The following is a 15,646-nucleotide window of genomic DNA, read 5'->3' on the forward strand; positions in this document are numbered from 1 at the left end:
GAGTGTCATGGCATCTTTCTCCCAAGAAACATATAACGAAGCAAGAAAAAAGTACTGATGCATCCTCATTTGCAGTGATAAGAAAGTACTTTTATATAGGGTACGGGATCCTAGGTTGAAACCAAGCGTTTGACTTCACCCGGCAGCTTCTGGCTTAATTCCTGTGTCCACATGTCCGCAGTTTCGACATAAGTTTTGACAGCGTACTTCTCAAGAAGGTAACGCATATCTTTGAATATGCTATTATCAAAATTAGCCTGATGATCCACAGAGCTCCCAGGGCAGCTTGGACTCACAGATCCCTTCCAACATCCTTTGTCGCCGGCAGAGCGATCGAATGGGCAAGGTTAAACTTTATTGAATACAACCTGTTCCTGTCATCCCATTGATGGACCGGCTCACTGGGTGGGAAGCAAGCAAGGTATCTCCGCATATGCACTTTTGAGAAGCGGACGATCTCTCGTCGCCACATCCCCAACTCGTACTCATTGTGTGCATACATGACGGAGGCGTCGAAAACGACTGACTCCCCGGTCGCAAGGTCCGTGCCAGTGTTTTCTTCCCAGAGATCGCCATGGACAAGGCATGGCTTGAGACAACGACCATCCGATTGCAGAGGCTCGAGCAACTGCGGAATCGCCTTCTCCACGAGCTCTTCAAAGGCCGCTTCATATTCAGACCAAGGCCCATTCTGTTCGATCTCTCTGTAGAAGAACTGCCTCAACAGCCTGGTGAAATAAACACACCAGCTGCTCTCCCATTTTGTATTTTGCCAGTTCGGACCGTGGCACGTGGTGATATGAAAGCCGAATTTTCCCGTTGGGGAGGTGCTGATTCTGTGGAGTTCTGCAATACGGGAGCAGAATTCCGTCGCGTCGACCGATCCCGTTTCTAAATCGATAAAGTCCATGAGAAGGAAATATGTGTCAGGGGGTGACTTCTTGAATTTGCCCCAAGCGTATGGTTTTGGCGCGAATGTTGGCATCAATGCGTGGATCGCTGACAGAGAGTGGAACTCCCCTTCTACCATTGTTCTTCCAATAGTCTCGGTGGCACACTGCGCATAGCTGCTGTCAGCAGCAAAGGTTATTAAGGAGACACTCAGAGAGAGAAATGACCTTCAGAAAGTAATCTTTTATAGTCCCATCTTCCACTTGGGCAGAAATACGGACGGTGCGAGTCCACGCGGAGGTTCCGTAGGTGCTGGCTTCCAGCACTTTTGCGCCTCGGGGAAGTTCTATGTTCGATCAGTTTGTGCCAAATCAACCCATGCGAATAAGGACTTATCTCTCACCAAGGATTACGTTCTCATCAAGAGTAAAGTTGCCCCCAACTTCGGGAATTACATCTTTCACCGTAGATTCTGTATGCATTTCGGCGGGGCCAAACTCGCAAGATATTTACGTTCCGGTCCTGTTCGTAAAAATATCGAATAGAGTCACAATTTTGGAGGCCGAGAAATGTGCTACAGATCCAGTAGCTGTCTGCAAGCCCTCTTATCTCTCAAAGGATTCGAGGATAGACACGGGCTAATAAGCTAGGCTCAGGAAGCCCAGGTCGTTTCCACCCGGACTAAGAACGCTAATCAAAATGCTATAGATGTACTTACAGTATGCAGCCAGTCATGACAGGGGTTAGCATCAAAAGATCCTGGCTAGCTGGATACAAAGAAATGCTTCTGTTCGATGTCTAACCGAACCGTGGACCCTCAGGCTGACGCCGAAGTTGCGGAGCCTCGGCGCGAAACGGAGAACACGACGCCAGTCAGCGGCACTGCAACCTAACAGAGGGAGGCTCATGACAGAAGAAAAGGGAGATACCCAATATACCGAATACGAGGCATGTATTATTGGTGGGCTATGTCCTCAGCTGCCACGTATTGTGGTAAATGGCCCGTCAGCAAGGCTTGCCCTAGATCCGTTTCAGCAGCTTTTATCAGCCTCTTCTCAGCGTTATGGCAGCTGACTTCGCACCAGATGCAACGCTGACTCAAACGCGGGGAGCTGCATGCTGGGCAGCTACGTCTGCTAGAACGAGGCTGTGTTCAATCCATGTCCATCAAGTTGCCGCTTTTCCGGGGAACCCTTCGTACACCAGGTGCGGGCCGACCTGTTCCTTTCAGTCCCCATCCTCGGTTTTGTCGAACTGATAATAAATGACTTACATTTGAGAACAAAAGAAAACCACGATGGAATGCTGTTCTGATATGGTTGTAATATCCGCCTAGTGTTTTTACAGAAAGCTGATTGTCGGCAGTTTCGGCGATTTCGTTCGAAGAGGAAAGAGAAACAAGCCAAAGCTTCTCGAAGCGACGTTGGCAAAACCGACAAGAAAGGAGTCTCTCACAAGGAAGATATCGACTCTCCTCACGGATCAACTCCTGGGCATTCGAAAGCTAGCCCCAGCACACCAGCAGCGTTCGACATTGATGAGAGTGCCAAAGACAATACTCATATCGAGACGTATCATACGGATCGATCAAGAGATCGAGAGGATCCTTTGGGTCTTCATGTGCTCTACGAGCCCAGGCTTAGCCCCAAAGCGGATATTATCTTCATCCATGGCCTAAATGGAACTAGTCGTCGAAGTTGGTCATGGAATAGAGATATCAAACTATTCTGGCCTCGAGAATGGCTCCCGAAAGAAGCCCATATCAAGACCGCCCGGATCTGGTCATTTGGGTACAACTCTCAGGTCTCGTCAACAAAAGAAAATAGAAACATCTTAAATATAATGGATTTTGCTAGAGATCTGTTATATTTTATGAAGTATAATGCTGGAGATGATGACTCAAAGGTGAAAGTTGGCCAAGTACCGATTATATTTGTCGCTCATTCCATGGGCGGTCTTGTTGTGAAGAAGGCTTTGATACTTGGCCAGAACGACAGCCAATACAGCAATATCACACACTCAATTCGTGCCATAATTTTTCTTTCAACTCCACACAGCGGCTCTCATTTTGCGGACCTCCTACACAGGATTTTGACAGTCTCGTTTCGGAAATCCTTGCAGAAGCAATACATTGCCGAACTGAAAGCGGGCTCGACAGCTCTAGAAGAGATAAATGAGCAATTTCGACATATAGCGCCAAATATTGCGGTATTTTCCTTTTATGAGACGTTTGAAACCGCAGTAGGACCGGCAAAGATAATGGTACTCGGGAAGAATTCCTCGACCCTAGGGTATCCCGGTGAAGTAACGAAACCCTTAAATGCAGACCACCACACTGTCTGCAAATTTTCCAGCCAGGACGACCCGGGCTATGTTAGCGTGAAGAATGCACTACAAGAACTCATTCAGCAATTCAGTGGCACCGCTGATCAGGTTGACCGTCCGGATACTGTTCAAGAGCTTCATCAACTTGGAACCATCCTAGGAGTAGCCGGAGCGCCGGTCGATGATTGCGAATCCTTTTCTGTGCGCAGAATGGAAGGCTCTTGTGAATGGTTTCTCAAAATCCCTCTTGTCACGGACTGGATTTCTGGCAGCGATAGAGAGTCTCGCATCCTGTGGTGCATCGGTCGGCCCGGCGCGGGCAAGTCGGTGTTAGCTTCCTTCATCATCGATTACCTAGAAGAACACGACTTACCATGCTCATATTTCTTCTTTCAAAATGGGAACCAATTGAAAACATCATTGAGCGCACTTTTGAGATCGCTCTCATACCAGATTGCGGGTCATCTGCCTTGGTTTCGGAAAGAACTATTATTGCAAGCGCTCGACACTGGATTCAACATACAAGTAGCTGAAAGTCGTCTGATATGGCAGAAGGTCTTTAAAAATATTCTGTTCAAAATCAACCATGACCAACCTGTCTTCTTTGTTGTTGATGCTCTGGACGAGTGTGATCAGGCAAAATCACTCGTCAAGCTTCTTGCAGATTTACCTGCTTCAGGGACGCCCATCCGATTACTCCTGATTAGTCGGCCGACTCAACTGCTTTCTCTGGAATTTGAAAAGATTAGGGACTCCACACGGCTGGATTCACTCTTAATAGACAACTATGATTCCGACCTTCGCAGGTATGTACACGAGGAGATGAAAACAATGCGAGGAGACCCGATTTTCAAAGAACGGATGAAGACGCAAATCCTTGAGAAGGCAGAAGGGAATTTCTTGTGGGCGAGTTTAGTGCTCGAAGAAATTTTGCAATGCCATACAGAGGCTGCCGTCGAAAATGCTATCAACGAGGTCCCTACCGATCTCGAACCCCTGTACCAGCGTATGGATGCTACTCTAGCAAAGAGTCTAAGGCGAGCAGACCAGCGAATGGCAAAAACAATCTTCAGATGGGCCACATGTTCAAAGCGACCACTCAGCCTTGAAGAATTATCAATGGCATTACAGCCGGAATATTCGTCTGTGCTTGACTTGAAGAGCACGATCAGCCAGCTGTGTGGTGACTTCATAGTTGTAAGTAGGTCAGGAGTGACAATGATGCACTCAACAGCCAGAGAGTACCTTACCAAAAATTCGGACCTCAACTTCTTTGTTTCACCACTTGATGCCCACAACTTTATATTCAGAAAGTGTGTGTCTTCCTTACGACAGGCCTCTTTGAGATCTCATGCGGACAAAGTCTTAGCAAATCCCTTTTTGCGTTATGCGGCCATGTCATGGCCATATCATCTAAAACTGAGCTCCACGGTATCTAACGCGGAATCGCTTATGCTGTTGGGCGACTTCTTTCAGGACGGTTCTGTCCTTACTTGGATCTATATCTTGGCCACTGCCAGTGAACTCCGTATCATGGTCCAGGCATCTAAGATTCTCAAAGGATTTCTCAAGGAGAGTGACAAGCTCGATGCTGAAAGAAACCCATTGACCCATCGATTAAGAGAAAAAGATTTCCTCTCTGCTTGGACTACAGATCTGATCAAGATTGTCGGAAAATTTGGCGCGCATCTCATCAAGCATCCAAAAGCCCTGTTTGGCTTGATTCCGGCTTTCTGTCCCCCCAAATCAATCCTCTATCAACAGGTCGGTTCGAAGCTTCAGTCATCGTCCCCTAGAATAACAGGTCTTTCGAACGACGATTGGGATGACTGTCTAGCTAGGTTCTCTGTTAGCTCTGACATAGATCCACTGCGAATTATGTGCATAAACCGATATTTTGCAGTACTGACAACGACTGGTTCGGTTATCCTGTATCACACAGAGACTTGCGAAGAGGCAAACATATTTCCACACAAGGAGCGTGTGACAGCAATGTGCTTCAACCACGATGGAGATAAAATGGTCACATACAGCCTCAGAATGACAATTGTTTGGAGCCTAGCTACAGCAAAGCCTATATGCTCCGTGAATAACCAGAGTAAAGCAAGGGCCCTTGCCATCTCATTTCTAGGTGACTCGGATGACGAAGTTATAGTATGCTTGGACAATTCGGAATTTAGGCGGATGTGTCTCTCCTATCCCGAAAATGGCTGGGAACCATTCCAAGGCGTCCTGCGCGATGATCCGTCCGAATTTCAACGAAATAATTCTCCTCGTGTTGTGGATTTCAGTCCAGATGGCACACAAGTTGCACTCGCATACAGAGGGCTTCCGTTGCGGGTATGGGCGCTCAATGAGATTAGGCCGCACCCTCTGGGAATATGCGAGCGAGAAGGGGACAAAGGTAAAAGCAGACAAGGGCTTCAGGCAAACTATACCGATGTTCAGAATATTTGCTGGAATCCTGTCACGGGACATATCCTTGGAATTTTCAACGACGGGTGTGTCTTCAAGTGGCATCCTTCCGAGACCAATTCCCTGGTCTCAACATCCCTCGCTGTGCATATCCGGTGCGCTCCCGAAGGGGATTTCTTCGTAACAGGTAGCGGTGATGGGACTTTAAGGATCTGGGATTTTCATCACTTTGCGCTCATATATCAGCTTTCCTGCAGCACCCCAATTACCGATCTGGCTATCGATCCAAGCACCAGACGCATACACGATCTCAGAGATAATTTCTGCAGCGTGTGGGAACCGAATGCCCTTATCCGACTTGCAGAAGAGGACGAAAGGTCCAGCGACACATTGAGTACCAAGGAGAGTTCAACATTGGTCTCATTGGCTTCAGAGTCATCAGCGGAGGTGCAAGAGCCAATTATCGCACTGTCCGTGGACAATAATAGCCTCTACTATTGTACAGGCGACCAGGATGGTGTTTTAACAGTCTTCACCGATAACGGGACACGACTCGTGAAAACCTCAGCCACTTTAATGGCCATCGAAAATCTCGCCTGGAGTGAAGACGGGGCCTTTCTCGCGACTGCTGATCTAGCACGACGTATCAGCGTCAGGAGGTTTTACTCCAAAGTGAAAAATTACCACCTTGAAGAAACCTTTAACATCAAGGAAGATGATTCTGTTGACCAGTTGCTCTGGAACCTTGAAAGCGACCTTCTTCTCGTGTCCACAAAAAGAGGAACCAGTATCTGGTCCGTGAAAACCAGGAAAAAGATTGTGGCTATCTCCGAAGAAAGCGCCTCATATCGCTGGACAAATCATCCGCTAGAGAAAGACTTGGTTGTCGGATTCGCAACGGACCACGTGCGAATATGCCAGTGGAGCGACATGACAACTCTCGCCCGACAGCAGTTCGAGCAGACCACTCTCAATAATGCACTCAAAGCTCTGTCGTTGAATTCTGTAATGAGGGATTTTACGTACGCGACTGCTATGGAGGTATCAAAAAATGATCACTCCGTCACCAAAGTCTCCATGACACCAGACGCAAGACACGCATTGCTTGAGATTTCAGAAACAGCAACAACAAGGACGAACAGGAGAAAGAACAAGCAGTTCGTGCTGCTTCCTATGGCGGATATCATGGAGCCCGAAATGCTGTTATTCTCGAAGAACACTAATATTCAAGCCTCCCACATTGCCCCAACCGCATTATTACAGCCCGAAATCTTCTCCCGAATAGAGATACAACTAGGCTTTTTAGCAACCGATGCAACCAGACAACGACAGAGAGCGCTCTCTACACTAAGCAGGTCTAGCACTACGGCTGACCTTTCATACGTCAGCAGCGACTTGACTCTGGCGTTTCTCGACCGAGATTTCTGGGTATGCACATGGACGTGGAGCGGGAACGACGTCTATAATGGGCGAGTCAAACGGCACTTCTTCTTACCACAGGACTGGCTGAATATGGAGTGTCTCGAGTTGGCAACCGTGAGGAGTGACTCTACGCTGTTGTGTCCGAGGAACGGTGAGGTCGCTGTGATTTCCAACGGGTTCGATCAGGAATGGATTGAGTAAAGGCATAATGTGATTCGACTCATCTTGAGCAAGCGTCTTTCTCTTTTTACGCTGTAAGCCATGACTTGTGTTTTTATTTTGGGATATTCTAACGCAGGTTCTATACTAGGTAAACAAGAGTTGCTCGTCATGAACTTTCATGAGAATCGATTGCCATGTCTAATTAATAGTGACGTTATGATAACCCGTCATTCATGAACATAACGCAGGCTCTTTTGGTTGGGTGGAGACGTTCTGATTTCTAGCAGACTTTGCTTAAGTTATGAAGGGAAACTTATTCCCCTCCGCAGAAAATAATGCATGACAAGCCTTAAACATGATAGACGCCTATAAGAATGCTCTATCAGAAACATTTTGGTCACTTCAAAACTCTATGGGAGTGTATATCCGCCGTCAATGACGAGATTTGCACCAGTCATGTAGCTTGATGCGTCGGACGCGCAAAATACATACGCCTACGAAATGTCAGCAGAGGGCAGACGGAATCGATTTTGGATGCTATGAAAAAAACGACCACCCACCCCTTTGAGCTCGTAGGCATCAGCAAACCTCCGGGCCGGAACCATGTCATGCCACGTTTCCCTCCACTCCTTCGGGTGAATGTCTAGAATGTCAGTCACAATGAAACCGGGCGAGATACAATTGACACGACAGAAATCGACCCATTCGACTGCCAAGCATTTCGCCAACTGGACAACCCCAGCTTTGGAGGCGTTGTACTGTTAAAGTCAGCGCACGCCACATGCATTCTAGCCGAATAATAATAACCCACTGCAGCTTGCTTCTGAGGCAGATTCACCAGCGTCGCGCTAACAGAAGCCGTGAAAATAACATTCCCAGATCCCTGCGTCTTAAAGATCTTCCCCGCAGCCTGCGCCGTGTAGAACGCCCCATCGAGATTGACCTTCGTGATCCGGCTCCACTGCTCGGTCGTATACCCCTCCGCCGGGTGGTGTGACGCAATCCCGGAGTTGACGACCATGATGTCCAGCTTTCCGAAGTCCTGCGCGATCTGCTGCACAGTGTTCTCGATCTCCTGCTGGTTGCTGACGTCCGCTTTGTATGCTGCCGTCTTCACTTTGCTCTCAGATGCGATCTCCGCGGCGAGGGTCTCCGCATTCTTGGATGAGTTGTAGATGAGGGCGACCTGGTAGTTTCATGTACCTGATTAGTTTGTCCAATTCCAGTAGCTACCTATTCCTTAACGGATGAAGACTCAATGGATGGATGGATGGATGGATGGATGGATGTACATCTGCACCGGCTTCCGCAAGAGCTTTGGAGACCTCGAGACCAATACCACGGGCACCGCCTGAAAAAAGAATTGTGAGTCTCCTGCTATTATCCGTCTGTCCTGTCTATTGACGTAGGTTACCTGTCACGGCCGCAACCTTTCCCGTGAGGTCGAAGGACTTGAGAACATGCTTGTTCTCTGGCTTCGCAAGGACCATTTCGAGAAGTACGTAAATAGTTGGATGCTTGACGTTCTGTTAGGATATAGTACCGCAAGAGAGAAGAACCTGGGGTTATTTCGAAGGTATCTTGATGACGGCCGCGTATGTGCCTGACCCTCGTGCCCCGCGGTCCGGTCGCTCGGCCCCAGCCCGGCGGGGGTCTGGGGGAGGAGGAGGCGCCGGACGGACATCGTCCGACATTCCAGGGAACGGTCCAATCTCATGCTGATAATGTTTACTAAAGTAAATCTTATAGCTAGACTAGACGACCCACCGTGATCTGTCAAGGCACTTCGCAGAGCGTAGGCCGTTTGAGAAGGGTGGGGTTGATAAGGAGGCAGTACAGTACATGTACATAGCACCTCTCCTAGTCTACCTGGAACCGGTTTCTTTGTACTGTTTTGGCATACAAGATCATTTGGAGTCGGTTTGCCTTTTCCTTACATACTTTCTAACTTTAGCTTGAAGCACAGGAAGTTAATGTCTGGTATTCTCTTTTCCTGCTCACCTTGAGAGTCATCTGTGATTGGACTATCAATACCGATGTTAACATCAACATGAACATCGAAATCAACATCATCCACGAGCCTATACAGTACATTCCCAGCTATAGAAACTAGAGCGGAAGAAAAATATTAATGCATAGAAATATAAACCGCATAAAGACAAGGAACTAGCACTGAAACGCCACACCCTCCCTCTTCGCCATACTCTCTCCTCCCCCAGCAAACCCCGTCCCCTCAGCACTGACCTCGACCAGTCCCGGTTTAACCTTCCCCTCTTTCCCATTCTCCTTCGACCTTGATTTGGACTTGCCGTTGACTTCAGGGTCACACTCAGGGGGCGTGATGTCTGTCTCGCAGACATAGCAGAGCACACGGCGTGCGGCGGCCTGTTCTTCCTTGGAGGCATGTGGATCGGGCGTTGTTTGCGGGGTCATGAATTTCGAGACGCAAGGCGAACAGATGACGTGGCCGCAAGGCTTGGTCACTATTTATCTCTGAGTGTCAGTATCTCCTGAACCCAGGACGGATTGGACCCATGCATGTTGTGATACGGAGAGGGGACATACACATCGCCTTAAGCCCGTTATTCAACACCTTCTTGCAGCTCGGACATATCCGCTGAACGCCCTCACTCGCATCCTCGGGCTTCTCCTCCGTGAAGTGCACGTCGACGAGAATCTTGAGCGAGTATGTATGGCGGTTGGAGTCCGTCGAGCCTGGGCAGATCGGGGCCAGCTTGACTGGTTTTGTAGCGGTCGGTTCGGTAGTGTCCGTTGAGGGCGTAAGGGTAGGGACCCAGAACGAGGGGAGGGCCGATTTGCTGGATTCGGACTGTATACAGTGTCAGCATAATGCCTGGCAAAAGTATGAAATGTATATAAACAGACCTTCTCCTGCTTCAACTCCTTCTTCAGCCTCTCCTGTTCCTGCATTGCAGCCCGTCTCATCTCCTCCTCATTCAGCTCAAACACCTTCCTCCGCTTCCCATCCACTTCCACCTCGCGCTTCTTGAACGCCGCAATAGCCTCCACCTCCTCCGCCTTTCTTTTTCGATTATTACTAGTCCCTTCTAGCCCCATGCTCACGAGCTCAAACTCCCGAAGTTCCCTCATCCGCGCTTCCTCCAGCGTTCTGCTCTCCTCTTCCTCGAGCCGCCTTCTCGCGTCCTCGCGTTCCCGTTCCAGCCGCTTGATCTCCTTGCGCTGTGCGAGCAGGTCGTTGATTGCGCATTCGCGACAGAAGAGGTCGCCATTCGTGGCACACGCAACGACAGGGGCGCGTGCGGGTTGTAGACAGAGCCGACATGAGCCGAAGGGGAGGAAGGATTCACGTGTTAGGCGGGTGCGTTGCGTACCCCAGGTGTTACGAAGGAGGGAGCGTTCGTAATGCGTGAAGTGCGGGAGGGACGTGTTGCGTTTCGAGTGTGCCATTGCTATGCTAGAAGTATTATAGCTGGCGCTGAGGATGTTGCGAAGGCAAATGGAGGTACTATGGAGGTACGGTTTGGGGAGTGCGGAGAAAGAGGATGGAGGCGTAATGTGGCGTTCGGAGCTCGGAGTGGGACTGTTGGCTAGGGAAAAACTAAATTTTGTAACTACCCAGCTGACATTTCAGAGAGTAAAAACATTAGAGACTAGGGCCAAAGAGAACCAAAAATAAAGAGCTGGAGTGGGGAGACAGCTGCGAGAGAGCAAATCTCAAAGGTCGCGACGGGGACGGAACGTCGATCCCGCCGGCCGCATGACATAAGCGCCTCCCGCTCGTCTCTCCGCTCCGCCCGCCTCCCGATCCTCTGCTCTCTTCCATACAGACAAGACCTAAGGAAATCTTCAGATCCATTTCAGCAACCAATCTACAAGATATCCCAACCGACGTGCGCTAATTCATTTTTGAAACTCGACCTGTCCCTTCTAATGAGTGTTCCTTTTCCGTTCCGTCTCATTTGGGGTTCACGTTTGAGTACTGAGCGGGAGCGGAGGTAAACAAACAAATTTTCGGTATTGAAACATGCAAATAAGGCACAATATGCCACTCTTTGCATCTCAAGAAATGAAAAGGTCTGACCAGAGTTGGGCCTCATATCAACTACTGTCTTTCCTCTTGTTGCTCTCATCTCAGGAATGTTGACGACTCAGTGATGTTTTCGTTTTGGAGGACGGTACGGGTCCCTCAATGAGTCAAGTTATCCTAACTCTGTCAAACTGTCGCTCGTCGTCCTAAAATTCTCGTAGGAGGCTCCTCCTCGTCAGGATCTATGTCTCATACTGACCATAGCCTTCCTCGTTCGGATAAGCCTCATTTGCTTCATAGACTTCCTCATTTGGATGGTATCCTTCGTTCGGATTATAGGTCACCTCGTTGTGGTCATAGTCCTCGTCCGGATCGTAAGCTTCATCATTTACATCATATTCCTCTTCGTTTTGATCATAGGCCGCCTCGTTCTCGTCGCAGACCTCGTTCTGATCATAAGCTTCATCCTTCAAATATTCCTCCTCGTTTGGATAATAAGCCTCCTCTTTTGAATCATAGACTTCATCACTGGGATCATAGGCATTCCCGTTCTGATTATACTTCTCGTTCAGATTATAGGCTATCTCCGCAGCTAGATTATCCTGGGAAGTCTCGCCGACAGCTTCTTGAATGTCCTCTTCGACAGAGTCGGGAATTGCGTCATCATCCTGGACCTGTGAAAGCTCTCGAGCATTGCCCTTGCCCTTTCTCTTTTTCTTTTTGTTCTTGTTTTTATTATCCTTTTCCTTGATCAGTCTCTCCTTGTCGGATTCGTTCTTCTCCCGCGTTAGTTCCTCGATCAGCGCAGACAGGTCTCCCTCGGTCTCCTTGCATTCTCTGCAGTGACAGTGTCAGAACTGTCGTCATCAGGAACACCAGAGGAATCACGACATTCGCTGGCGCGGATGTATTCCCACGAATCAGCGCCCAACATGGATACCATTTTACACAAGTTCTTCTCGTTCTCGCTGAAAACACTCAGATCAATAGGTTCTGAGAGACCCTTGTCGGTACTACCGTATCCTGGTATGGCCGTGATATCGCTTCGCCAGAGTTTCATCCTCATATAGTTGACGCCGTGGCGACCTTCAGCTCTCGTGTATGCCGCCAGTGCTCTACCCGCGAATATCGAGGCTCTGGCCTGGTCGGAGTGATATCCCGCGATCTTTGCGCATTTCTCCCAAAGCGATCCATATCTCAAATCGAACATTTTTGAGTATGCTATACCGACACCCAGGTGGTATGCTGCCTGAAGGGCCAAAGCAGGCTCGTTCTCGATCACCCGCGGGTGTGTCATTGTGGTCTCCAGGCTGCCACACATCTCCATAAACTTTTCTACTTCGGGTTCCTGCTTCTCGCACGCATCGCAGCAGCACTCGGAGCCAAAGAGGCGACCAAGTCGTTCCTTCCTCTCGGCGGCAGGTCTGTTTACGTGGAGGCATGAAGCGGTTATCTCATCACCCTTCTTGATTTCGGTGCAAGCGTGCACCATCACCCAGTGTCTATCCTCGAACGTGGGCTCTCCCCGACGATAGATGTATTCAGCTGTAATGATTTGCTCACATGCGTTTGGGATGCACGCATGGTTCAGATACGCTGATTGCAGACCAACAATCACAGCCGCCTCATTTCCCAGCTCTGCAGGGTGACGAGAAGCCTCGACGATGCTACCGAAAATGCCCAGCTTATCCTTCGACCCGCTTGGAAGACTCAAGAACCCACGAACAAAGTCCTTGCCGAGAGCCTTGACCTTGCTGCCAATCAGCTGGTTATATTCCGCCCCGGTGGCACAGGTTCTCCGCATGCTAAGCGTGAGGACCATAACTTGTTCCTCAAAGACCTTGGTTCCGGCAGCAATGTATTCAGTAGCAACAAGACCATATCCTTTATTGTTGATGTAAGCTACTTCATAGAGCTTTGGCTGCGGCGTCGGCTGGCCATCGTCTGGCGCCACCTGTGAATGTGCTGGCTGGGAAGAATCTGAAATGTCTACAGTCTCTGAGGATCAAGTTTAAAATCAGCAAGGTTCAAACAGGCATTCTTTTCTTCCACTTGCATGAACGAACAGGTTTGACTGAGATGTGGACTCACGTGACGTATTGAAACCTAAAGAGACAGAAGCTGCCTTGGGGTTCGCCAACGTCTGACTTTCCCTAGGATGCTGAGTTGGATGAATGAACTTGAAAGGAGTGAATAAAACTAGAAAAAGATGTACTCTCAGACTGAGGCCTTTACAGCCGGACTGGAGGCTCTGATGGTTAGCAAACATGAAGGCTTTTTCTTGCCAGGACTAAAGAGCCCAGGATATGAGATCTAGCAGCTCACCCGGTGTGTTTATCCAAAACCTAGGAATCTAAAAAATAGAGGACCCTCACTGGATGTGTGGTCTCTGCTAGATAGTGGATACTGAGCAGGTACTTATGCTAGAAGAAGGATACACGGGGCAAAGATCCAATCTCTGCTGTTCCCTTGTCCCGTTGCATTCGCAGATGCCCACAACAGCACAAAAAAGAAAGGATATAATGATGAGAGCGGTAACAGGATAAGGAAAGATTAAGAGAATAATAGGTAAAACTTGTGCTTTTATGCATGGGCTCTGCTTAGTCGTCGTGCCCTTCTGTCTCGGCAGGCTGGCTCTTGCTACAGGTGGGCTCCGCTGTGCGGAAATTACACAAGACATGGATCGCCGCCGGGCAACAATCAAATCACTATTGACATTACTCAAGGTCCTAGAGGTGCTTCCTGGACAATCTACCATAGAAGAATAGCAGTATCCTTTGCTCTTCTATTCAATATGTCTGCTACCTTACAGCGGACAGTGGCGGTGGAGGCCTTATCTTTACTCCTGGAGTACCTAGCCCACATCTTGACCTAACGTGCATACCTGGATCCAGGGTACATTGTCTTATTTTCAACGGCTAAGTGTGACAAGTCATGAGATCTCAGCGTTGCCCATTATTAAAGCCTCCCTTGAGGTCTCCGGCGGGATAAATTCTGCTGGGCCATCTCTGATTGTTTGACAGACAGCACCTTCTTGCTTTCGATTTTCGATTTTTCTCCTCCTTTTTGTCCATCCCATTGAAGATAATGACTCCGCATATCACGTCTGATATTGACTATGGGCTGACTGGCGAAGCGTTTCTAGCGCCAAAACCACCCTTGCCATACACTGCCGGACAAGAATTTTGGGCTTTCTTCTCATGTCCCTCCATCGACTCCGGTCCGTGCCACGGCTTATACACATTAAACAGAGAATGAACGCCTGGATATAGAACCTGTTGACCGCTGCATCCTCCATCCTCCAGTGCCCGGGGAGACAGGGACGGACCCTATTCAACTCAGAATCATTGAGCCGATCAGAACGGGCGACAATCATAATGCTAAGTTGCAACCGTTCAAATATTGCATACTCCAGAAAACATGGCAGCTACCACGCTTCCAACGAGCGAATATCTTCTTGCCAAGTTTTACGACCCACTTTACTTCGACCATGTGCAGGATGATGCGGATCCTTTCCTCTGCGTGGACCGAGCCTACACCCACGAGGCTGCCGCATATGAAATGCTCAAGCCGCTCCAGAGAACAATTATTCCCCGCTACTATGGGTCGTTCACGCTTGAGCTTTCAATTCCGAATAAAGAAGCTATCCGGTCTGTCCGATTCATCCTGCTGGAACTGGTGGTAGGTATTGACATGACCAAGCTGAACCCCGCCGACTTTCCCGCAGGAAACCCGCCAGGAACTCATGAAAGCTATCATCGACGCTGAATCCCTCATATATACCCACAACATCCAGCATGGTAACATACATCCCCGGAATGCATTGATCCTCCAAGACAGTATTCACACGACCGAAATACAAGTGATGATTATTGACTTTGGTCACTCTCAGCACCGAGTACCTTACTGGTCTCCCCGGTTCACTCCCGAAGACAGCCAGAGGTATCTTCCGGGAGTGTACATATCACCTATACTACGCTAGGCATGGAGGCAGAACCGTGCGAGACGGTTCAGCGAATGGATTGACCGGGATTGGGAACCATGGCTGAACTGGACATACGAGTCTACAAAGGAATCTATAACTGATCATATGCTCTATCTTTGGGGGCCGCCAATCAGGCGGCCTGTACCCTGGCATCTGTACAGAGGCCCGGGATTCTATACCAAATGACTCAATGTTTCTTTTCTATATTTAACTTTACTGAATCTACTGTTTTCTCTATCCTGCTCGAGATCATTTCCAACATATCTCCCTAAGAGCCTCCCCAGAATTCCCACATAATAGTTGACTCGTGAGAGGTTTTGCAATTGCACTGTACGCCTAGACGTCAGTTTCGGGGTTTACTGTTACACACACGTAACAGAGTCTGAAATAGAATGATACATCGAAAAGAAATTTCTGTTTCGTATTCGCTTTTCTTT

General features: G+C 48.8%; 6 protein-coding genes across 6 annotated transcripts; 2 read left to right on the forward strand and 4 right to left on the reverse strand.

Annotated features, from left to right (window-relative positions):
- Nucleotides 1–110: 110 nt before the first annotated feature.
- VTN00DRAFT_2633 (uncharacterized protein) lies at nucleotides 111–1,373 on the reverse strand (the record flags this gene model as incomplete). Its single annotated transcript, XM_069428867.1, has 4 exons — nucleotides 111–240; nucleotides 297–1,057; nucleotides 1,119–1,237; nucleotides 1,295–1,373. 4 exons carry the CDS (start codon nucleotides 1,371–1,373, stop codon nucleotides 111–113), a joined length of 1,089 nt encoding a protein of 362 aa, XP_069283679.1.
- Nucleotides 1,374–5,256: 3,883 nt separating this feature from the next.
- VTN00DRAFT_2634 (uncharacterized protein) lies at nucleotides 5,257–7,254 on the forward strand (the record flags this gene model as incomplete). The annotated part of the gene is made up of 1 exon (XM_069428868.1): nucleotides 5,257–7,254. One exon carries the CDS (start codon nucleotides 5,257–5,259, stop codon nucleotides 7,252–7,254), a length of 1,998 nt encoding a protein of 665 aa, XP_069283680.1.
- A 371-nt stretch (nucleotides 7,255–7,625) lies between these two features.
- On the reverse strand, nucleotides 7,626–8,705 carry VTN00DRAFT_2635 (uncharacterized protein; the record flags this gene model as incomplete). The annotated part of the gene is made up of 5 exons (XM_069428869.1): nucleotides 7,626–7,709; nucleotides 7,776–7,973; nucleotides 8,027–8,401; nucleotides 8,508–8,566; nucleotides 8,630–8,705. 5 exons carry the CDS (start codon nucleotides 8,703–8,705, stop codon nucleotides 7,626–7,628), a joined length of 792 nt encoding a protein of 263 aa, XP_069283681.1.
- A 676-nt stretch (nucleotides 8,706–9,381) lies between these two features.
- On the reverse strand, nucleotides 9,382–10,644 carry VTN00DRAFT_2636 (uncharacterized protein; the record flags this gene model as incomplete). Its single annotated transcript, XM_069428870.1, has 3 exons — nucleotides 9,382–9,698; nucleotides 9,781–10,045; nucleotides 10,102–10,644. 3 exons carry the CDS (start codon nucleotides 10,642–10,644, stop codon nucleotides 9,382–9,384), a joined length of 1,125 nt encoding a protein of 374 aa, XP_069283682.1.
- Nucleotides 10,645–11,466: 822 nt separating this feature from the next.
- On the reverse strand, nucleotides 11,467–13,493 carry VTN00DRAFT_2637 (uncharacterized protein; the record flags this gene model as incomplete). The annotated part of the gene is made up of 4 exons (XM_069428871.1): nucleotides 11,467–12,061; nucleotides 12,175–13,222; nucleotides 13,316–13,385; nucleotides 13,440–13,493. The coding sequence occupies 4 exons, from the start codon at nucleotides 13,491–13,493 to the stop codon at nucleotides 11,467–11,469; spliced, it is 1,767 nt and encodes a 588-aa protein (XP_069283683.1).
- A 1,151-nt stretch (nucleotides 13,494–14,644) lies between these two features.
- On the forward strand, nucleotides 14,645–14,992 carry VTN00DRAFT_2638 (uncharacterized protein; the record flags this gene model as incomplete). Its single annotated transcript, XM_069428872.1, has 1 exon — nucleotides 14,645–14,992. The coding sequence occupies one exon, from the start codon at nucleotides 14,645–14,647 to the stop codon at nucleotides 14,990–14,992; it is 348 nt and encodes a 115-aa protein (XP_069283684.1).
- Nucleotides 14,993–15,646: the final 654 nt, after the last annotated feature.

This window comes from Thermoascus crustaceus (genome assembly GCF_041956765.1).
Source record: "Thermoascus crustaceus strain CBS 181.67 unplaced genomic scaffold VTN00scaffold_10, whole genome shotgun sequence".
Taxonomy (NCBI): Eukaryota; Fungi; Ascomycota; class Eurotiomycetes; order Eurotiales; family Thermoascaceae; genus Thermoascus; species Thermoascus crustaceus.